This window comes from Pectinophora gossypiella, chromosome 8, assembly GCF_024362695.1.
Source record: "Pectinophora gossypiella chromosome 8, ilPecGoss1.1, whole genome shotgun sequence".
NCBI lineage: Eukaryota > Metazoa > Arthropoda > Insecta > Lepidoptera > Gelechiidae > Pectinophora > Pectinophora gossypiella.
This window is the reverse complement of record NC_065411.1, coordinates 8,374,349-8,398,283: the sequence shown is the minus strand read 5'-3', so window position 1 is coordinate 8,398,283 and position 23,935 is coordinate 8,374,349. Positions and strand designations below refer to the sequence as shown.

General features: G+C 37.8%; 3 protein-coding genes across 4 annotated transcripts in view; 1 reads left to right on the top strand and 2 right to left on the bottom strand.

Annotated features, from left to right (window-relative positions):
• Window positions 1-16,146, top strand: part of LOC126368687 (transmembrane protein 94) — a 32,938-nt gene extending 16,792 nt beyond the window's left edge. The window contains exons 16-27 of one of the 2 annotated variants that reach the window (XM_050012794.1): window positions 1,238-1,345; window positions 3,245-3,377; window positions 4,495-4,650; window positions 5,222-5,350; window positions 5,940-6,019; window positions 6,576-6,699; window positions 9,274-9,396; window positions 10,429-10,593; window positions 11,013-11,289; window positions 12,262-12,355; window positions 12,951-13,127; window positions 15,851-16,146. In XM_050012794.1, coding sequence (XP_049868751.1) covers window positions 1,238-1,345; window positions 3,245-3,377; window positions 4,495-4,650; window positions 5,222-5,350; window positions 5,940-6,019; window positions 6,576-6,699; window positions 9,274-9,396; window positions 10,429-10,593; window positions 11,013-11,289; window positions 12,262-12,355; window positions 12,951-13,127; window positions 15,851-15,923 — 1,639 coding nt within the window. In that variant the 3' untranslated portion in view covers window positions 15,924-16,146. The remainder of the gene's footprint in view (window positions 1-1,237; window positions 1,346-3,244; window positions 3,378-4,494; window positions 4,651-5,221; window positions 5,351-5,939; window positions 6,020-6,575; window positions 6,700-9,273; window positions 9,397-10,428; window positions 10,594-11,012; window positions 11,290-12,261; window positions 12,356-12,950; window positions 13,128-15,850) is intronic. The other variant, XM_050012795.1, reaches the window with a different exon arrangement.
• An 82-nt stretch (window positions 16,147-16,228) lies between these two features.
• On the bottom strand, window positions 16,229-19,664 carry LOC126368736 (dual specificity mitogen-activated protein kinase kinase 6). Its single transcript, XM_050012874.1, has 3 exons — window positions 19,308-19,664; window positions 18,942-19,107; window positions 16,229-17,412 (listed from the first exon to the last, which is right to left on the bottom strand). Exons 1-3 carry the CDS (start codon window positions 19,367-19,369, stop codon window positions 16,636-16,638), a joined length of 1,005 nt encoding a protein of 334 aa, XP_049868831.1. The 5' UTR covers window positions 19,370-19,664; the 3' UTR covers window positions 16,229-16,635.
• Window positions 19,665-20,013: 349 nt separating this feature from the next.
• Window positions 20,014-23,126, bottom strand: LOC126368696 (DNA excision repair protein ERCC-6-like). The gene has a single exon (XM_050012810.1). The coding sequence runs from the start codon at window positions 22,960-22,962 to the stop codon at window positions 20,101-20,103; it is 2,862 nt and encodes a 953-aa protein (XP_049868767.1). The 5' UTR covers window positions 22,963-23,126; the 3' UTR covers window positions 20,014-20,100.
• Between the last annotated feature and the right edge of the window lie 809 nt (window positions 23,127-23,935).

The window sequence follows — 23,935 nt, the reverse complement described above, 5'->3', positions numbered from 1 at the left end:
ATAAATAACTAAGAAGCTTTCAATGGATTGAAATAATTTTCTATAGTAACAGTTCCGATCCCTAGAATCCACCTTACCTGATAACTAAACCCCAGTCTAAACGCATCATAGAACCGAATGTGATTAGATTCTTTCCACTTTTCTCCTACCGTAGGATAAAATCAACATTAAACTCGAATAGCAGTGTTAATCCCCACCTTTAAGCGGACCCCGTGAGGAACGGGATAACGCTAGGGAGATGATGAATCCCCACCTTTAGGTACACGGTACAATTTCCAAGTTTTCCAACTGTAGTCGAGCTCTTGTATTGCGTGGATATTTGAACAATTCCTCGTTGTATTAGACACTTACTGGATGTTAATGTTTAGATTATCGATGTTGTACACTTACTGCTCAATCCTACTACTGTAAGCGTTTGAATACACACATGCAAAGAATTCTTCAGATATTAAAAGTCAGGGAAAATAAAAACTTGCTGTTTCATGAATTCTTTGAGAAAAAATTTTTTGTGTAATACGAGTGTATGCACAAAAACACGTTTTATTAACAATTAAAAACTGTTAAATGACAATAATATTACTAAATTCAACATTGAAAAGTGAACCACTTCGTAGAATTGAGCAGTAGAAACTTTCTTCTAATTTTCAATCCGCAGTATTATCGATGTTTTAATAATAGATGTGTTTTAAAGTTTAATAAGCTTGTACACAACGGGTAAGAAGGAGTCACTTTAGCGATGTCAAACGTGAGCGATCATCAACATCTTAATCAAATTAACGTTTGAGGTTTTCACTACAATAATGTACACTACTCACATACAACTTACCTGGAAAAAAGCCACTTAAAAATAAACCATTATGGTTCACTATATCCAAAGTAAAGGCAAAGTGTGACCGCAATTATCATTTACAAAATGATATTTGGCCGATAGGTTGATAACTCAACATATCTTAGAACGAATACCAGGGGAGTTAAAAAGGCCACATTGAATCAATTCATCTAAAAAAGCAATATTGTTGGTTGACATTTGTTGAAGTTGCGCACTTTTATTATGTAAAATTGCAATATTTCTTTTTTAGATGAATTGCAACAATGTGACCTTTTTAGACCCCCAGAACTGGCTGCGGGTTATTCTTGACTTGTGGCTCTATAAGTACTATGTATAAAAAGTCGTATAGTAGCCGGTGGAGGCGCACGTAGGTTGTACGTGAGTGGTGTAGTGAGCACGTGTGCGTAGCGCGGGCGGGTCGCCGGCGTGGTCGCCGCGGGCGCGCGCGCGCTGCAACACGGGCCCGCACGAGCCGCCGCGCCCGCTGCGCAGCGACGCGCAAGCCTTGTTCCATAGGTTTGTTTCTTTGCCTACTCACTGCCCTATCGCGTCTCTATGTCGCATTTATTTTTATCGCATACTTAAGAGATAAACTAAATTTGAGTGTTCTTTACCCCAGACACGCTACGAAAGCAACTTGGATATGAACAGAATATATATCGACGATGTATTATATTTATAACATAAATAATATAGAAGTACATTTGAATGTGATAAATAAACTACGCTGAGTGTACATAGACAAAATAAGCATACGTAGAAAACATACAGTACAAATTTTGAGCCGCTCGATAGTCTTAAAAACGAATAATTTGGAGTCAATTATAATTTATTTGTTTGTACGGCATAGAGACGCGAATAAACAACGCTGCTTATACTAATTTACTAATACCAATTGCAAAAATAATATCCTATTTATTTACTGAGAATATTTTACATCACATTATACATCAGAAAGAACCTAACCCGTATATTTTAAATTATTATAGACAACTTTCGTATGTAAAAGTATTTTTAGATTGGATTTTATTTGTGCAATTACAATAAACCTTATTATTTTGATCGTCTGTGTAAAGCAGGAGAGTAAACGCACTCTTATTCTAGTAGATATTATCTGTTTTTAAGAATGTACAAGTTCTTTGATTGTTACTCTCAAGGCCTGTTTCACCATTTGCTGATAACCAATAATAATAAAAACGTTTATTTCGGACAAACCACAACAAAACACATATATTTACTTCCACAATTTAACAACATTAATTACTTAACCTAAGAATAAAATAAAAAAAACAAAATAAAATTTACATGGGTGTGGTCCCCCAAAAAAAGGCATGGTTCTCCGACGAAACTAGAACAAAAAAAGAAAACTATCTGATAACCTGTCTAGAACTTACCTCACAGACACTTCTGTCAGATACTTGTCTTCTAGTTTGACAATCAAACAGTATATCAGCAAGAGGTAAACAGATCTCTAGCCTGCGCGCGTATAAATTATTTCTGTACATTTCTTTTGTAACTGAAGATGATCAAAATAATACTATATACAGGTAAGTAAATATAGCTATAATAATACAAACAATTACGTATAGCTATAGATGCATGGTATTTAACACGCAATATAGACATACGTAGAAGCAAATTCTCTCGCTACTAACCCCTTTATTTTGGTTTGGTTGCATGGTCTATCATGTACACAGAGTAACATACACTACACCGAAATTGGGAAAGCTTATGCCCACATGTGGGGTATTTGTGGGCTTGTCCACCGCCAGTCGCCACTATAGCACAACCATGCGAATTAACATACTTTTAGGGTTCTAGCCATGAGCACCCATAGTTCCGTACAAAATGGCCAGAGTAGATTGGGTGATAAATAAACCTTGGTAGATATGATTTCTGGTTTGAGGTAGTTTCGGTGTTTGAATTATTTTATGTTCGTACGTAAAATCAAGTGTTTTGCTACATGGTTAATGTATTAACATGCCTACTTTCCGTTGCGTGAATATAAATTCTCTACCAGCTACCACGGACTGTTCTTGTAAACATGATGAAATTATTGAATTTGTTAATTACTTTGTGAGATAAATTATAAAAATAAAAACAAACTTAACGGAACACTCTTTCTTCCAATCGTAAGTTTTCATTTGACGTTTTAGAAAAAAATATGCGACCTTGAACTGGATATATTGGTATAAATATTACTTCTAAATAGTTTCCTATTCGTATGCTAACGTACTAAAAGTGATTTGTGTTATTACCTGATCACATTATATTTTTATATTAGGTTAAGGTATATATTTGTGTGTGGTGTCTTCGATACCTGATATAAAGTAATCAATAAAAAAACACCGAAGCTACTTCAAACACACTCCTAAACTGCCTTCGAAACCATAACAAGCACGTTTGAAACACCAGCAATAACATGACGGCGTCGAAGGCTCTCTCACTGTCCGCGCCGGGCGCCATCAACCTCGACCACTCCACCGTCAAATTCGACAACGAGATCAAGAAAGCGCGACACTCCATCACCACGCATAACGGGCTGAAGGTACATCCTATTTATATTATTTATCATTTTACATTACTCTATATATATATATATATATACTAGCTTTTGCCCGCGACTTCGTCCGCGTGGCGTGTTATAAAAGAGAGATCTTTGTGTGTGTGGGAGTGCATATCAAATTTCAAGCATCTAACTTATGCAGTTTAGATTTTTTCATACAAATGTTTCTTCCCGCTAACACCCGTTTCCGTGGGAATTTAGCAATATCCTGTTGCAACTAAGCTTTAACTAAGGTACCTGCATGCCAAATTTCAAGCGTCTAACTTAAGCGGTTTAGATTTTTCATACAAAAGGATTTTCCCGCTAATTCCCGTTCCTATGGGAATTCCGGGAATTCCTTTCTTAGTGCACCTCTACGGTATCTACGCTACGTTCCTTCCAAATTTCAAGTGCCTACGTTTAGCCGTTTAGACTGTGCGTTGATATGTCAGTCAGTCAGTTTCTCCTTTTATATATTTAGATATTTATATGATTTTTAACATTTACATACTGGTGTTTACTAACTTCTTACTACCACTGGTTGATGCACATAGAAAAGATATAACATGAGCTCATGACTCATATTCCAATGGATACTCGTCTGACTACTCTCTAATGTGTAGTACATAAATAGCTTTTATACGTCCCACTGCTGGACACAGGCCTCCACTCAATCAACCGGAGGGAGTATGGAGCATAATCCACCACGCTGCTCTACAGCGGTTTGGTGGAACGGACAATCAGGTGATGCAATGTCCTTACCAAAAAGTACCTTAGAACTAAGTAGGTACACGGCACCGAGCTTTCTGTTAGACCAACGTAATAGGTGTGAGCCGTATCTCCGTCTATAATGGTCGAGACAACTGCATTAGTGAAAACTACACTTAAAGTAAATAAACTCATTGGTGTCAATCCGGTACTGGGGTTGGAACTGGCGCTCACCGTTGAAGCACTTTAATTTTTTTAAATTATTATTTGAAAATAAATAACATCTGTTTCGATAATCCTCATGGGGTAAGTTCGGCCCTTTGAGACGTTGTTTGTTCGTTACTGTTAGTATTTAAATGAACGATCAGTATCAATAATAGTCCTCTATACTCTTTATCTGAATCCTCTTCAGTTGCAACGCGGCAGCATAGCAACGGCCCATCCATCAGCGGACTCCCTGCTAGACGCGGAGGAAGGCGAGTCAGCGGCTGACGCGTGTCGCTCGCTGTCCTGCCTCACCGACTCCACCGACCACTCCGCGCCGGTCAACTTCGACATGAGCAACCGGGTAAGACGGCTGACTCACTCTGTGTGCCGTGTCAAGACTCCCTGCTTCTTCTTCTATCGCGTGGGTTGTGAGGACTACCAACCTCATCAACCGCTAGAGGCCCCTGACATGGCTCATGTAACGACTACTTACATCAGTAAGTAGTAATCGGGACCAACGGCTTAACGTGCCTTCCGAAGCACGGATCTTCTTACTTTCAGAAAATCTGGTGATCAGTCATGATGATGACATAAACACCCTATATACGTCCCACTGCTGGGCACAGGCCTCCCCTCAATTAACCGGAGGGGGTATGGAGCATACTCCACCACGCTGCTCCACTGCGGGTTGGTGGAGGTGTTTTTACGGCTAATAGCCGGGACCAACGGCTTAACGTGCCCTCCGAAGCACGGAATCATCTTACTTTTTCGGACAATCAAGTGATTCAAGCCTGAAAAGTCCTTACCAAACAAAGGACAGTCTCACAAAGTGATTTCGACAATGTCCCCATCGGGAATCGAACCCGGACCTCCAGATCGTGACCTTAACGCTCATAATTTATATAATAATAAAAGTTTATTATCTAACTAAGGCTAAGCTGCCGCGTGGCATCGAGAACATCCGCCCGCACATTGAGCAGGTGGACAACGTGCCGCTCCTCGTGTCTCTGTTCACGGACTGCACGGCCAGCTCCGCGCAACTCATGGTGGAGATCATGCAGGTAATCTACTCTTAATACAACTACCTATAGCACAGGGGGTGACTATTTTGAGCAACAGCTGAAACATTTATTTTGTAACTTCTCCATTTACTTTGGTTGTTTGTGGAAATAAAAAGACATATTATTATACCTCGCATCATAGAATAAAGAATACTAAAGGTGGTATTAATAAACTTATCTCAGCTTCGAGAGTGCCCTCAATACATGTCAATGTGACAGTTCTTATATAAAAACAGGGACTTGAGCACGACCTTGAGGCAAGTCTCAGCTGAGATTAGTTTATTAATACCACCCTAAGTATAGAACGGTAATTCTGCCCTACACCAATTCGTAACACCGACCGCACCCCCTCCAGGTCTTACTTTAGTCTTAAATGGCCGTAAGCTAAGGAGTAAGGGGGATAGAGAAGACATTCTGTCTCGCTCACACTTACCCGTTAGGCTCCACCTAAAGCACGGTACATTGGGCTCGGTCAAACTACAAAGAATTCTTAAACAATAAATTAAGAGTGTGATTTGTAAAAACCGCCCGTAATACCTATTATCAGCGCTAGTTATGTCTACCATACAAATATTCCTGACTATTTCAGGATTACGGAGAGGTAGTCTGTGTTATGGGCTCTGCAGCCAACTGCCTCAATATGGAGATATTCATGCAAGCTGATGCCAGGTACTTTGAATATGTTTATCATTAGTAGCCTTTAAGCAATATAAATTAGACACGTGACGCATGCATGTATAGTTGTACAGGCACGGATATTGAGCGCGGACTTTTATTTGGCATTCACTGTCAAACAGTGACAGTGAGTTTCAGTGTCTGTTTGTCGATTGTCTGCACTCTTAGCATCATACGGTGCACCTGCTGTACTCACCAGTGTTTACTAAGCGTTCGATGTTCGTACCTATACCCACAACATACAAATTATGGTCTTCAAGCCCCGTCGACAGGTAGAGGGTGTTATTAAAGAAAAATATTAACACTTATTCTTGTGGACACAAACTTAACCTAATTTTATTTTGTCAGCTCATAAACTAGCGCCGTCCTTCACTTACAATTACTGTAAGAAAGAGATAGAGCTAGTTTTTGTCCTGTCAAATTAAATTGGTTGGTTGCATTGGTTGCCCGAATCGGCACCATTGTTAACTTAATTAAATCCCAAGTAGGCAAAAGCATTTGTATTTCTAGTCAAGGTTTATAAATCTTAGAATGCCGATCACCATTCCAGCGTAGCAGTAGAGCCGTTATACCCCGTTCTATGTCAAAAGATGCCTCCATACCAACTGCCCGAGAAGTGCATTGGACCGATAGATTTAGCGCGCACACTCAACTCTATACCCTGTTCCTTGTCGGTAAGTACCAAAACACCTAAGTTATAGTTGCTATGGATTTTGTATCATAGAATAGACACTGCGTGATTATATTATATAGAGTTTGCTATGGAAACGTTTTTGTTAACCCTAAAGAGGAATAGTGGAATCTTCAAGTTATAATTGGACGAACTATATTGACGTTGGTGCATACATTGGTTCATTTTAAAATTAAACATGTACTTACTTAACTGAAAGTTTCTAAGGATAAGCATAATTTATTTTGTTTGAATAGAACCAAAAACGAAGAGAATGAATTCACAAAGGGGTACGAACCTTTTTTGGCATAATGCCTGTACTGGCGTCATCTGGCGGATTTTTTCAAACGCCGACGCACGAAGATGTCTACGTATATCACTAGAGGATTATATAAACAACAAACTAATGATGTTCTAAAGTTTCGGAAATATAAGGGTTTATCATCCTGGACAACCAGGCAGTCGCTTCTGTAAAAAGCCGGACCTGTCAAATCTTCAGGTTAGGTAAGCGGACCCTGTGAAAACGGGATAATGCTAGAGAGATGATAATCATCGTAGGCAACCATTTTAAAATATCCGCCAGATAGCGACACTATGCCTCCATAGTAAAAAGTTCGGACCCTTTTCGTTAACAGTACTTTTACTTATTCTTAAAACAGTGACAACCCTAACGTCAAATATGTCCGTTTAATTATTGTAGATGGTCAATTCCGGTGGACAATGCATAATTATATTTAAAAAAATAGTTCTAAACATAGTTCCATCCCTCACTGGTACGTCAAGCTTTAGAACTGTGAAACTAAAAAGTTTGGTCTGCCAGGATCGGCATGAATATAAAACTATTTACTATATTATCTGCCTACTTGCCTATACCTCTAAGATTAAAAAGGAGAGGCCTTCACATCGGTTGTACAATTGGCTGTTACTCTTCCGATTATTGCACAAGCTTAGAATTCCAAATCCGCTGATATTGTAATTTTTAATAAGAAGTATGTTTTCGCACGCTGCTTTTTGAAGCTTCAGAACAAATGGCAAAATCAGCCACTTTCTAATTACTGCAGTAAACAGGTAAGCTCTGTTGTAACTGGTCAGAATAGGTAGTACAAAGTAAAACGCTTCCAAAAATAACTTCTACATTGCTTTTCTATAGTCTCCAACGTGTCTCACTGCTAGGCAAAGGTCTCCTACACTTTCCGTGCAAATCTAATTTGAAAATTATCTTTCGGAATTCGATACTACATTAATATTCACTTAATATATTTGTGGAAACTTAAGTTTTTCTCATTTTGCACTCTGGCGCACATTGCACTACCTATTCAGATTTGCTTTTCATAAATGTCTTAGCCAATAGAACTTTACTTCTTACTCGAATTTTAAATTAGAATTATTTATTTATTAAAACATCTTTATGTCGGCAAGTGAAAAATATGTGCTTGGTCGTCATTTGTCTAAAATAGTCTTAACATAAGCATTGTAAAAGAGAGTCCACACGATCATTTGCATTGCACCTATACTGTTTCTTAATGTATCTTTCTAAGAAAGGTTAAAATGCTAGTTATATTTCGCTCCTGCATGATACCATGGTATAAGAAGACCAGGTATGCTCAATCCTATGACAAGCCGCCATTGCTAGCCGTTTGATGACGTAAGTGTTACCACTGTGTTACCATTAAATTGGTATCTCCAACGTTCCAAGGAACTAAATTTTATTATTAAAAATTAAATGAATTACTGACTAATGTATTTAATTGCTATTACTTGTCACATGTATAAAGATCTTTAAAACTGTAAGTGAATTAAAACATAAAGTCTAAAATTTCCTTGCAAAGTAAATTAAAAACATTGGTTGTGGGTAATTTTTTTTTTACGAAATGGCAACGCAGGGTAGGATGACAGCAGCTGGGCTAACCTTGACATATTAGCTGTCACTTTTGAGCACACCTGGTTTTCTTATACCATGCCTTCCTCAAGATTTGATACCTTATTTCACATTTCGAATAGTTTTCGAACTGCACCATACTTCAATTACAAAGATTATCTAGCTTGTATTTGGATATAATCCTTGCTTTACTCTTCAAAGCATTTTATACAATACAAGCGCCTTTATCTTGTTGATGATAGATGCTAGAGCGAGAGAAAGCGACCGCACGCTTACACACCCTATCGCGTCGTCGATTCTGCCGCGTGCGGTAGATCTCTCTCGCTCTAACAAATGACGATTCTGAGAAACAGTAAAGGATAGTAATATAGAAAAGTGCGATGAGGTGTAAAAAATGTCATTTGACCCTTAGTGTGTATCTCACAGCCACTAACAAAATAAGTACAGGAGTCTGGTTCAGAGGTGTCATAGTTTATTCGCACGAGGTGTACGGTCACGAGTACTAATATGTATATGCTTTGAAACCATGTCACGTTAACTCTTTTGACAAATTGAACCGTAAGCTTCATTAAATGTCAAATATGATAGTGCGACAGGGTTGTAAAGGGTACATGTACGCATAATCGTCATAATCTTTCGCCTACTCAAACTTCATAATCACCCACAAACTCGCCGTTGACTAGTATAAACGATTTTTAGATGACGCGCGACGCTGACGTGTCGTTGTTCACATTGATCACGATGTCGCGGCACTTCACCACGTGTCTGTGGAACACCACACAGTTCTGGATGTGCAGCGTCGTTTTCATCGCCCTGCTGCAGGTATGAACGGCCACTCTGATATCCTTAGGTCGTCAAAATATATGCTTTACTTAGCACAACGGACACAAGATACAGAAATAAAGACAACACAAAAGGCGGCCTTATTGGCGGCCCAATCTACAAGAAAATTATGTAAGGTTATAGGGAACTAACGATTGTCATAATTTAGGGTTTTACTTATATAACTTCTCCAGTTTTCATTCATCCCCCTAGCATTATCCGGGAAGAAGTTTTTACAGAAGTGACTGCCTGTCTGACCTTCCAACCCGCGAAGGGAAAACCAGCCCAATACGGGCAGCCCAATAAATGTGGTGGTAGGTCACATACCCTCGAAAATGCATTTCTCGGGAATGTGGATTTCCTCACGATGTTTTCTTTCGCCGCTGAGCACGTGATAATCATTTATGGTCCAAACATGAATTCGAAAATAATTCGGCTATCAATCATTTCCATTTTCTCCAGGTTTCTTTACAATGGTTTTTTTCAACACCACGTAAGGATATGAATTCATGAACCAACCGTCAAACAACATTAGGGAAAAGTTCTCGATAACCATCCTCCCTTCGATATCTTGAACTTTCGATATGCAAGATGCCTAAAACATTTAACGTGCAAAATCGGTTGTTGGTTGTTGACAGTGCTGTGAGTGAGGTACGTGTGGCTGCTGCTTAACAATAAGACCGCACGATTGTACTGTATCTTTCGTGTATGTTTTGTGTAAAACTTGTTTTGTATGTTGTGTGCAATAAAGTATATTTGTATTTGTATGTATACATTACTAGCGGACCCCGCACTAGCATAGAATAAGGAATAATACTACTCTCCGCTCCCCGCCAGCGCCCTCGGTCTTACTTTATTCTTCAATCGTATGGGTATCAGAAGTCACAAACACAAATGCGCGTGTACGATAACGTCAATGTGTAGTGTCTGTGTAAAACGAGGTTGTTTTTAATGAAGTGTACGGGGTGTGGCGCTAGGGAAACCCTGTACCGCGGAGTCCTGATATTTCTGAAGATTGTAATAAATTGTCAGGTGGGGTCCCTGTGCGCGTTCCTGCCGCTGTCGCTGACAGTGGGCGGGTCGCTGTGGAGCAGTGCGGTGGTGGTGCCGGCCCTAGCGGCGGCGCTGGCTATCGCGCCCGTCGACGCCGCCGTCATGACGCGTGCTGCCACCAGGCACATCAACATGCACTACAAGGTAACATGATATTTATAACTTTACACTTTCTTATACTCCTAGTATAAACGAAATTGTCGAGATAAATCGTTACTGTGAAAACACCCTTACAGTTCGTTTATTTTGTTGATGTCCCAATTAATTACTCGTCGCATTTTGATTTCATTTTTGTGAGGTATATTGCTTTGGTAAATATCACATAACCGTATCTTATCTATTACGTACATTTTCAAACACACCCGCCATTCGGCCGTCAAGACCGCGGCTCACTTTACGAGTATTATAATTTCTCCTGTTTCATGGAGTACTTACATTGAATTTCACTTGAGGTACGTTCAGGTACGTTGCAGGTACATTCCTTTCGTATACCATATTCATATCTGCAACAGTACACTCGCTATTCTGGCCGACACATCATTTTAACTTTATTATTGCTTCAGACGGCAATCTTCGTGTTCTGGTGCTACGCCTGCAAGTTCCTGCCCTCGATCATAGCAATCCTGACCCTCTACTGGTACACCCTGCGCAGCTTCTGTCTCCAGATCTCGGTCGCCACCAACGCCACCTCTTGTTGGCTGGTATACCCGATCAATAAGGGCAACTTCTCCGAGACCTACGATCTGAGTTTGAGGAGTTGGCACGGATGGGGTGATGACTTCTACGACGGATTCTACCTGGCGCAGCATATCACGCTTGCATTGGTTACATTGCATTTAAGTGAGTATCTATCATGACTTCTTCTATCGTGTGGGTTGTGAGGTGGATTACCGACCCCATCAACCCTGGTGTCAAGGCTATTATTGAGCCGTCATAGGCCCCTGACATGACTCGTGTAACGGCTACGTACTTACATCAGTAAGTAGTAACCGAGACCAACGGCTTAACGTTTAACGTGTCTTCCGAAGCATTGAGCATCTTACTTTATTATGACTGATAATGAGGGAAATTCCAGGAAACATTCTCCAAAAAAAAAATATGTAAATGTTGCCTTCGTTTAACCTTCTAATTTCATGGATAACAGACATATCCATCTTTTACCTTTGTTTTTGGGTATAAATGATGATTATTGTTATTATACCCAGGCACATTACATCGTCCACCTGTTATAACTGTCAAAAAAGAGAAGAGAATAAAGGTAGCAACATAATTCCATACATATCTGATCCAAATATCAAGCAATTATTTTTATATACCTATGCCTCTGCCATTACATTTTTGAATATTGTGCACCCACACAATAACGTGGGCTGGAAAGTATGATTATTATGTGTCCAAAATCAGAGTTACCATCTTCAAAAATTGGGGAATTTGTACCAGTGTTGCAAGACGAAAGATTTGCCAAGTAGCTGCCCTAGGGCGATGCGACCGCACCAGGCGCCGAAATATAGGGAGTTCGCCAAAATCAACCAGGACTGGTCCACCCTGGCCGCAAACTATCTTCATCGGGTTATTAAACAACATTTTTAAAATAAATATAAAATAAAATAAAGATTTAAACAGGTAAATTTCGGTGGCCGTCAACTGATCGAAAAATTTTGTATTTTATGGGGCTGAATGGTGCTACTTTGAGGTCTCGCACCATCTAAATATTTTGCTAGGGCCGCCACTGGATATGCCCGAAAAGGTCATCCTTTATAAATTTTGTTGAGTTCTTGATCGTCGTTTATATTATTTCACTTATTCTTTCAGTTGTGATATCGATGTCGTTCGTACACCGACAGTACTCGCTATGGAGCAGAGGATTTTGGACGAACACCGTATGGTGTGCGAGTGTTGTAGTTTTGTGAGTATACGTTATTGTGTTAGAATAGAATATGTTTATTTATCAAAAAACTTAAACATGTATACATTACTGGCGGACCCCGCACTACGGAAACCCTGTATCGCGGGGGTCCTGAACATTTGTTATTACCAAACACTTTTAAATAAACCGGCGAGACTGTTGTTGTTATAAAAACAAAATAACTACTTTAGCATACAAAATTACAATCTTAAGATGGTAGTTTTTTGTTCATTTCTCTCCAAAAATCCACCATCTTATAAAACTGCTGCGACAGTCCAGTCTACTTAACTTACTCATAACAAATAACGCTATGTATGCAACAAGATACCATTCAAGGTTGTATCGAAGAAAACCAGCGTAGTTCCCCAAGATTCAGGCATTGCCTAGTTTGGGGACCCCTGTACAACTCCTGTAATCTATTTAGAATATAGCACATTTTTAGTTTTAAGTAAACATATTTGTATTTCTCCTATTTTGTGTAATAAAGTTATTATTATTATATTATTAGTTATTAAATAAATGGTCCGTTTTTACTAAATTCAAGTAAGGAACACTAGAAAGACGGACTTAGCTGTGTTTACACGATTCATTTCAGAATGATCATCCAGCCAATATTCAGCGTGTCACTGCTAAGTTACTCGTACGGGTCGTGCGAGCGCTGGGGCATGTGCGGGTACCGCTACCACGTGGAGTGGCCGCTCGCTCTCATGTTCGCCATGTCCCCACTGCTTTGCTGCGGGCTCAACGAGTTCATCAAGTGGCAGGAGATCAAGTTAGTACATTGTGCTGTTGTATTTTTTAACTAGATTTACCGGCCTTTGCAGTCCAGTGGTTGAGCGCCGCGCTCACGATCCGGAAGCCCCGAATTCGAATTCCGGTGGGGACATATCATAAAAATTACTTGATCCCTAGTTTGGTTAGGACATTACGGACTGATCGCCTGATTGTCCGAAAGTAAGATGATCAGTGCTACGAACGGCACGTTAAGCGTTGGTCCCGGTTACTACTTAATGATGTAACTATATATTCATTACATGAACCGTGTAGGGGTCTTTGGTGACTAAATAATGACCCTGAGGTTGGTAATCCAGCCCACGACCCACACGATTTCGGTTCACACTAACGTGATGGGGTTGACGGGGTGTGTGCGTCAAGCTAGCGGCCTCAAAAAAAAAATGGGCACGAAAAAATAATTTGACCATACCAAAAAATAGTACTCTTATTGAAAAAAATAGTACCTGTTGTAAAAAAATTAGTACCATCACGGTTCTGGATTTATAGCCATGTTTTATTGCACTTGCTAGCTTGACGGTGAGCGAAATTTGGCGAGAGTTAACGACAAGGTCTTTCGCTTTGATTTAAACGCCAAAAAATAGTATCGAAATAGTACTCACCCCCTGCAAAATACCGAAAGTAGTACTTCAACGGTTCCAAAGTTATAAAGGTAGTTCTTTGATCCCGCTAGCTTGACGTTTTGAAAATACCTATTATCTGGGGAATGCTTGCATACTTCAGTTTGTAACTAATGTCAATAAACTCGTATGAAATAGTACTCCCTACCATCATAATTTGGACCTGATTCTCTTTGTAGAAATATGTCAAAAAGTCATTATAACCTATGTCATACATTTTAGTGATGTAACGAATGTTGGATTTTTTACATTCGCGAATGCGAATGCGATTGCGAATAATTATCTTCAACATTCGCGAATGCGAATACGAATGCGAATATTTTAAAATGTCAAAAAAGCGCGCTTAAAATGTTTGATAGGTTTGACGTTTCGTATAAGTTTCACTTGTCACGGAATTACCAATAATTTTGAACGAAAAATGATTGTATTGAAAGCAGAAGTATTCAACGATGGGCGACATACAGGAGAAAATATAGCGGCAAAGTTAGAAACTATGTTGTCATCGTGGGGAATTCCCAAAGAAAACGTATTATGTATTGTAAGAGATGGTGGCACTAACATGAAAAAAGGTATTTCTTTATTGAGCATTAAAAACATTGATTGTTCATCGCACCAAATCCAACTTGTTGTTAAAGAAGGGCTTAAGTCACAAGAATCAATCATTGCAGCCATTAACAAATGTAAAAAGAAAGCGACACATTTTCACCACTCTAATGTAGCTCAAGATGAACTTTCGCTAAAACATTCGCTAAGTATTCGCATAAATTTTGCGAATGCGAATGCGAATGCGAATATTCAAAAATTTGCGGATATTCGCGAATGCGAATGCGAATGCGAATATTCGTTACATCACTAATACATTTATCAAGACAAGTACAGTCGCGAACAAAATTATTACACATGGTCAAGAATGTTGTCAGATTTCAGTATTTTTCCCCATTTTTGGGTAAAAATTGGTGACGTGCCAGGGTTGTTAGATGAAAGTAATATCATTGTTGAAACTCTTTGAGTTATTCTACAAATACTGCAAATTGTTTATTAACAAACACTTCGATCCGTAACAAATTCAACATGAAGGTATAAATTATAAAATAAAACAGCAGATTAAAAATGTATTATGATGTATTAAAATCACAGATTGTTTTCGATAAGAACTAGACCCATGCAGCCATTTTCTATTAAAATTAGTGCATATGGGTGTATGCAATAGGAATTTTTTGTAATAGCAGCACTGAAGTGCAAAGAAATGGTAGGGTAGACCTCCAAAATGGCAATACTTACGAATAAATTGTGAGGTTATGTAATTGTCTACGTGACTGTATCAACAACAAATGTATGGCATAGGTTATGATGATTTTTTAACATTTCTACAAAGAGAATCGGATCAAAATTATGATGGTAGGGAGTACTATTTCATACGAGTTTATTGACATTAGTTACATACTGAAGTATGCAAGCGTTCCCCAGATAATAGGTATTTTCAAAACGTCAAGCTAGCGGGATCAAAGAACTGCCTTTATAACTTTGGAACCGTTGAAGTACTACTTTCGGTATTTTGCAGGGGGTGAGTACTATTTCGGTACTATTTTTTGGCGTTTAAATCAAAGCGAAAGACCTTGTCGTTAACTCTCGCCAAATTTCGCTCACCGTCAAGCTAGCAAGTGCAATAAAACATGGCTATAAATCCAGAACCGTGATGGTACTAATTTTTTTACAACAGGTACTATTTTTTTCAATAAGAGTACTATTTTTTGGTATGGTCAAATTATTTTTTCGTGCCCATTTTTTTTTTGAGGCCGCTAGCTTGACGCACACGACGGGGTGGATTACCCGTCCACCCACCAGTGGGAAAGTCCAGTGGATGGACGGGTCGGAAGGGAACTAAATTTATGACTTATACAAAGTCTAGTCCTATAAGGGTGCGCACAGCCTCAAATCGTCCATGACACAACCCTCACCCAATTCTGATAGTCATTTGTCATTACAGTATGAATTATGAAACCATAGGTTATCAGCCCTTCGCGCCGATTTCAAGTACTAGTTTACTATTCATATTAAAATTATATTTATTTACTTTTTCCAGAGCTGACGTCCGCAACCAAAGACGCGCTCGTTTAGATTTCGGTACAAAGCTGGGAATGAATTCACCATTCTAAACTGAGTTGTATGTCTCTAGTCAATTACGCTTAGCAAAATTTGTGAATATGTAGTTTGTACACAAACAACGATGCCAATTCATGGTTAACTCGTTTATTTTTAAGAGAAAAGTGACGTACTTACGGCGGATGTGCCATTGTATGCTATTTTGTACTTACTTTATACGTACTACTCTGTTTTCGATGAATGATTTATTTTACAATAAACTGTTGAAACTGCCTATTGTTTTGTTTACTGTTTTTGTCTCATCCATAACGAAAGAAAGATAAAAGGAAATTAAAAAACTAGAAATAAAAGACGCAAAAAAATAGAAACAATATTTTTATTAGACTAATTATTTTGTGATGTACATTTTCGACAGCCATCATTGTAGAAATGATTTACACCAATATTGCCAATTCCTTAGTCCAAGGCAGCTCTCTGAGGTCAGCCATTACTAACTACATTAACTTTGATTACATAATTATATGGTTAAAACAACTCAATAGTTTTCTTATCTGTTAAGGAAGATTCCGAACTTTATCCAGTGGTGTGGAACAATCCAGATAACTCCTCTATTTACATAGACAGCTAACCCTCAAAACTAAGATACATTATGTAAATTAATTTGTTAATAACAACATTTTTAACTGTGTTCTCTCCTTAACAATCTACATTATTGTTAGTTACTAGACACTTGTACTTAGAGGTACGTATATAATCATCCCATCACTAGGAGTCATCAGGTAAGTCTAAGATTTCTTGTACGAAGGAAGCCACATCAGTGTCCTTTTGACTATGCTCTTGACAGAATGGGTGAGCTAGAAGCACATCATAGTTCGGCCTCTGCTTGTAGTCTTTCAGTAGACATTTTGTTATCAAGTCTTCAAATTCTGGTGAGAACTGTCCACTTGGAAGTCTAGGCGGGTCATCTTTGACCACTTGTTTTAACTGTTCAAAAGGTGTACCCCAGGTGTTGTAGGGGAACTTTCCAGTAGCAAGCTCAATCATGGAGATACCAAGTGACCATACATCACTACGGATGTCATACTGTCCTGGATTACCACTAGGATCAATCCTCTCTGGTGCCATGTAGGGTTTACAGCCTGCATCTATTGTCTTTGCTACTGAGTCAACTAGGTAGCCAGAAATGCCAAAGTCACACATTTTTACTTCACCTTTTCTGTTGATCAAAATGTTTGAAGGTTTCACATCTCTATGTATTACTCTGAGCTGAGAGTAAAGGTAGTGGAGAGCACTAACTACAGAAAATGCAATCTTGCCAAGAATGTTCTCGGGAATTGTCCTGTTGTTCTTGTAAATCTTAGTATAGAATTTGTCAAGGCTCATGTCCATAACTTCCATGCAAATCCACACATCTCCCTCTCTGAACATGGCACCATAGAAGTGGACTGTGTATGGACAGGCACTGGCTCTCATAGATACATCCAAATCCATGAGTAGACGTTTCAATTCCAAAGATTGGGTGTTGAATGATGCAGTGATTCTCTGTAAACAAATAGTTATTAATTGCAAATATTAATATATTATAAAAAATATGAAATTAGAGTGTGCGTCAAGCTAGCGGCCTCAAAAAAAAAATGGGCACGAAAAAATAATTTGACCATACCAAAAAATAGTACTCTTATTGAAAAAAATAGTACCTGTTGTAAAAAAATTAGTACCATCACGGTTCTGGATTTATAGCCATGTTTTATTGCACTTGCTAGCTTGACGGTGAGCGAAATTTGGCGAGAGTTAACGACAAGGTCTTTCGCTTTGATTTAAACGCCAAAAAATAGTATCGAAATAGTACTCACCCCCTGCAAAATACCGAAAGTAGTACTTCAACGGTTCCAAAGTTATAAAGGCAGTTCTTTGATCCCGCTAGCTTGACGTTTTGAAAATACCTATTATCTGGGGAACGCTTGCATACTTCAGTATGTAACTAATGTCAATAAACTCGTATGAAATAGTACTCCCTACCATCATAATTTTGATCCGATTCTCTTTGTAGAAATGTTAAACAATCATCATAACCTATGCCATACATTTGTTGTTGATACAGTCACGTAGACAATTACATAACCTCACAATTTATTCGTAAGTATTGCCATTTTGGAGGTCTACCCTACCATTTCTTTGCACTTCAGTGCTGCTATTACAAAAAATTCCTATTGCATACACCCATATGCACTAATTTTAATAGAAAATGGCTGCATGGGTCTAGTTCTTATCGAAAACAATCTGTGATTTTAATACATCATAATACATTTTTAATCTGCTGTTTTATTTTATAATTTATACCTTCATGTTGAATTTGTTACGGATCGAAGTGTTTGTTAATAAACAATTTGTAGTATTTGTAGAATAACTCAAAGAGTTTCAACAATGATATTACTTTCATCTAACAACCCTGGCACTTCACCAATTTTTACCCAAAAATGGGGAAAAATACTGAAATCTGACAACATTCTTGACCATGTGTAATAATTTTGTTCGCGACTGTACTCGTCTTGATAAATGTATGACATAGGTTATAATGACTTTTTGACATATTTCTACAAAGAGAATCAGGTCCAAATTATGATGGTAGGGAGTACTATTTCATACGAGTTTATTGACATTAGTTACAAACTGAAGTATGCAAGCATTCCCCAGATAATAGGTATTTTCAAAACGTCAAGCTAGCGGGATCAAAGAACTACCTTTATAACTTTGGAACCGTTGAAGTACTACTTTCGGTATTTTGCAGGGGGTGAGTACTATTTCGATACTATTTTTTGGCATTTAAATCAAAGCGAAAGACCTTGTCGTTAACTCTCGCCAAATTTCGCTCACCGTCAAGCTAGCAAGTGCAATAAAACATGGCTATAAATCCAGAACCGTGATGGTACTAATTTTTTTACAACAGGTACTATTTTTTTCAATAAGAGTACTATTTTTTGGTATGGTCAAATTATTTTTTCGTGCCCATTTTTTTTTGAGGCCGCTAGCTTGACGCACACAAATTAGAATACTTTGATTTATAATCTCACCTTCACCGCCATAGTGGTGTTGCTAGGCTTATGGTGCATTTTCTCAACAATGCCATAAGCTCCTCTGCCAAGGTCACATATCTTCACCAAATCATCAGCATGTACTGTGAATGTTTTGTCATCAACTGTTATAGTGGTCTGCTTATCTAAGTTTCTTGGAGGTGTCCTGTAAAAATTAAATGGGAGTTGGTAAGTTATAAAAAACAAATGTTTTGTCAAGGTTAGCTAACCCATAATTGAATAAATCTGTGCCGTGAGTATTTATTATGTAAACTTCCACCGTAATTAACTAATTTCTATATAAAGTAAATAATAAGACTATAGGCATGCAGTGTTAATGCTACTAATGCAGTCAACAATACATACACCGCCACTTCTTCTTCTGGCGGCTTAATCAACTTCAAGTTGAGTTTCTTCCGTCCAGACATCACGACAGCAATACTCGATCGCAGCGTACAACAAAACGAAACTATAGTATCCCGAAACGAAATTCCTCAAAATCTCGGGATGAAACCCCTTTTCCGTAACCTTTCCACTCACGGCTACTAATCCATTTATTTCAAAAATATCATGTTAGTTGGAAGCCCCAAGTATTATTTTCGAGGTAATTACGTAAATATTCACTATGTACGCTAGGTTTTTATATAAATTCACAAATAATTTTAATAGTGAAGCACTGAAGCTTTTTGACACTTATTAGCAAGTGTTGCCAACTAAATTTATTCTTGCTCCAGCCAGAGCAAAAAAAAGGTGCAATCTTTTTTTTACCGACATCAAAAAGGGAGGAGGTTCTATATTCGACCGACTTACTGTGCTATTTCCGATTAACTTGCTGTTGCAAAATTTTACCATGGCATGGCTGCTGTATAGCTCACGAAAATTCCTCAACTTTTTCAGTATGGATAGCCTGAAGGTTTTAAATTATTTAACTTCAGTTATAGTTCTTAATTATTTTTTTGTGTATTTAGACCTGTGATTTAGACACTATAAACTCTTTGACGACGTCTTGTTATTATAGGTACGTTTATTTTAATGAAGTAAATAATTTCATATTGTATTTTATAATCATATTTTATTCAGTTACATCTTTGTGATATAAAAATAAATAACATTAAATGATAATAATATTCTTATATTAGCTTTACAATAAACGCAGTGATTACTTAGAAGAAAATTTTATGGCTTTTATAGCTTTTTTAGCTTTTCTTGTAGCTTCTTCTTTCAGCCTGTACCTCTTTTCCTTTTCTGCTAAGCCTACAACAACGTCATGGTGCAATGCATTTTTAACAGAAGCTTTTGCAAACAATTTGCTTAACACATAGTCATCATCAGTAGTATTATCTTTATCCCGTTTACTCTTCTTCTTTTTTACTTTTTTGATAGCTACTACATTTTCTATTTCAATATCTGAATGTTTTCTTTTGAGTTTTTTTTTGTGTTTATCGTTTTTGTTGCAGTCACCAACCATACCACCCGTCTTTTGAGGTGGGTCCTTTGGGTTATCTTTGTGTGTCTCATCATTAGCATCTAATGATGAGGATGTTGGTTTCTCACATTCATTATTTTCAGTACCAGTTATTTCACCCTCTTCTATTTCTTTTTCCTTGTTTTTTAAAACTTCTTTAATTAGATTTTCTTCATAATCTTTTTTTGCATGCAAGTTAATTATATCCAATTCAGATAAGATACTTTCAAAAGGGACATTAGTTACTGTGTCATCTATTGTATTAATCTCTGGTTTTTCCACTTTAGGGGGATTCAATAATTCTTCTCGTTTTTTCTTATATTTTTCCCTGGGGTCTTCCTGTGGTTCTTGTTGTATTTTTGCCTTTGCAGCCTCCTTTGATATTCTTTTACTTATTTCTTTAGCTAGTTTTTTCATTGCATCAATTTTTTTCTTTGCTTGCGTTGCTCCACTACATGACTGCATTTTGTCATCCTTTTCTCTTGATTTATTACTCATATTTACTTTGGTATGTTTAAAAAGTGATGCTGTTTCAGTATCTCCTTCACAATTTGGCTCTTCTAGTGTAAACAAACCATGTAGAGTGCTTGTAGTCAAAACATTCTTTTGATTCGGATCTATTAAAATTTTGTTACTTAAAAAATGTTTGAATATTTGTCTTTGATATATTTTCTCTTCAATTGTACCTGCTGAAAGCAATCTATACACAGTGACATTTCTCTGTTGCCCTATCCTCCAGGCTCTTTCTTTTGCTTGGTTATCAGTTGCCGGATTCCAGTCAGGATCATAAATAATGACTCTGTCAGCACCAGTCAAGTTCACCCCCAAACCACCTACCCTTGTGGTGGCAAGAAAAACTAAATATTCTGGATTTTCATTAAAAGTTTTTATCAGATTTTGTCTTTGACTGACACTGACAGTCCCATCCATTTTAAGGTACTTAAAATCTTGATTTTGTAAGTACTGCTCCAGTAAGCAAAGCATAGCCCTGGATTGAGAAAATATTAAGGCTCTGTGGCCTTGTTTCTGCCAAATTTTCAGCAAAGAATTAACAACAGTCATTTTTCCACATCTTTTCCAATGGCCAAATTTTTCCTCATCTATTTGTTCAAGTTCTTCCTGAGCTTCATAGAGATACAGGTCTGGGTGATTACATATTTTTCTTAATGTTGATAAGGCCACTAATACTCTGGCTCTGATAGGATCTCCAAATCTACTTTCTTTATCAAGAATACTTCTGACAGTAGCACTCATGAGATACCCCATATACAAGTCTCTTTGCTCTTGAGTCAAAGCACAAAATAAGACTTGTTCATTTTTTTCAGGCAGTTTTATGTGCTCTTGAACTTCAGCTTTTGTCCTTCTCAACATATATGGAGTAATTATGTTTTTAAGAGCCTTGGCTATTTCTAGTGCAGTTGCTTCTTGTAGTTCAGTAGCATTTGCATAACCTCCTTGAGTGATTGGTTGTGCAAAATGTTCCATGAATGCATTATAAGTTCCCAGTAGACCTGGTCTCATGAAATCAAACAATGACCAAAGTTCCTGCAAGCTGTTTTGCATAGGGGATCCTGTTATCAACAATTTATGAGGAGTTTGAAATTTCTTCACAAATTTACTAACCTGTGTTTCAGGATTTCTAATTTTATGGCCTTCATCTAATATCAAGTAGTGCCATTTTCGTGCCATCAGATCTGCAGAATACCTTACTATGCCAGCATAGGTAATGAGCAAGATTCCATGAGAGTCATGAAGTTCTCTAATAAGTTTATTATGGTTTCCAACATGTGATCCTGAATGGTGTAGTACAGCCACTCTGAGATGCGGACACCAATAATGAAAATGGGACACCCACTGATAAATGACAGTTGCTGGAGCTACAATAATTGATGGGCCAAGGCCACCCCAAGTTCCACTGTCAGTTTTAGAAAGTCCAGCAAGAAAGGCAATCACCTGGACAGTTTTACCTAAACCCATTTCATCACCAAGCAAACCTCCAGACTGCACCTGATGAAGTTCCCACAGCCACTTTATCCCTATCCTTTGATATTTGTACAACTGCTTCCAAATAAAGTTGGGAACATGCAAGCCATTTTGTAGTTCATGTGTTTCCTCAGGATTTTTATGCCCTTCGAGAACATATTGTACATCGGCTGTGCAAGGGCCACCTTCAAATGTTCCTGCGCGTGCCGCTGCTAGGTCTGTCCTCCAATTGTGAACTCTTTCATTATAAAGTGTAACATCTCCATCGTCAATTATCTTTTTTACATTCTGTTTAGAGCGTGAAGAGGACGGAAGGCAGGGTAGATGTATTTCTTCATCCTCTTCATCACATGAAGGCAAGTACTCTTCGTCTGATTCCTTGTCAGCCGATGAGCTAGTTTTTCGAGACCTCTGGGGTACATTATTGTTACAAGCTTCATTGGGCTTTTTCTGAGCTATAAGGTCGGCGGCAGCCTTACTCTTCGTGGAGACATTGTCTTTTTTAATATTGTGTTCAGATTTCTGTTTTGCTAGCGCGAGTTGAGTTTCCAAGTACTTGTTTATGTCAACCATTATTACGAAAGTAGTTAATTATCGTCACATAAGTGTCATTTATTTATTTATTTATATTTATGATAGAGATATAACACTGTTTTATCTAGAAAATGATTATAAGTTCAAAATTAAATCAATTTGAATACAAAAATCCAAACCAAATAAACATGCAAAGCCATGTCCTTTTTGAACGAAAAACATATGGTAAAAGCTTTAACACATTCAGCCACATTTAATGACAAATAAGGTTTCACCTACATACATCAGATTCTTTTCCGGTCCGAGTATGACGGATAGGAGAAAACTACATAATATATCAGATGGCGGATATCTGATGTACTATCATCATGATGATGTTCTCCCAGATGCATACGTCGACACCCTTAGTTAGTGTTATTATACAAATAGTTCTACAACCAATAGTGATCCATTAGCTCAGTTTTAAAAACTTTTAGGGATAACAGCCGACTCATATCAATTATGTCACAGCCTGTAACTACACATTTATAAATGTAAACAAATATTGTCATATATTTAAGGCTTTTTTCTACTCCTCTACTTTAATCTGGCATTTAAATAACCAAAAAGTCTAATATAAGTACATACATAATTAAACTCTTTGAAAAAGTGTATGCTCTATGGCCTATAAAAGCATTGTTTACAAAGTGTAACTGTACTATAATGTCGCCAAAAAAGCATTGTTGTTGTTTTTTTTTTTTTTTTGACCTGGAAACTGGCACCTTTACTTTGTTTGGTGCCATAGATATACTATAAAAAAAAAGTATACATTTGCCGCCATTTTCCCGCGCGTTGGAAAATAAATTGGAAAATTTTTGTTTCATTTAAAATTACGTCGTCGTAGAAAAAGTATTGTATGCAACGTTGTATAACTAGGTCAAAAAATGCTCGTGGCGTCTCTTATTGCGATGTTCGCCAAGGCTCACATCGCAACTCACGCCACTCGCATTTTTTGACCCTTCTTATACAACTG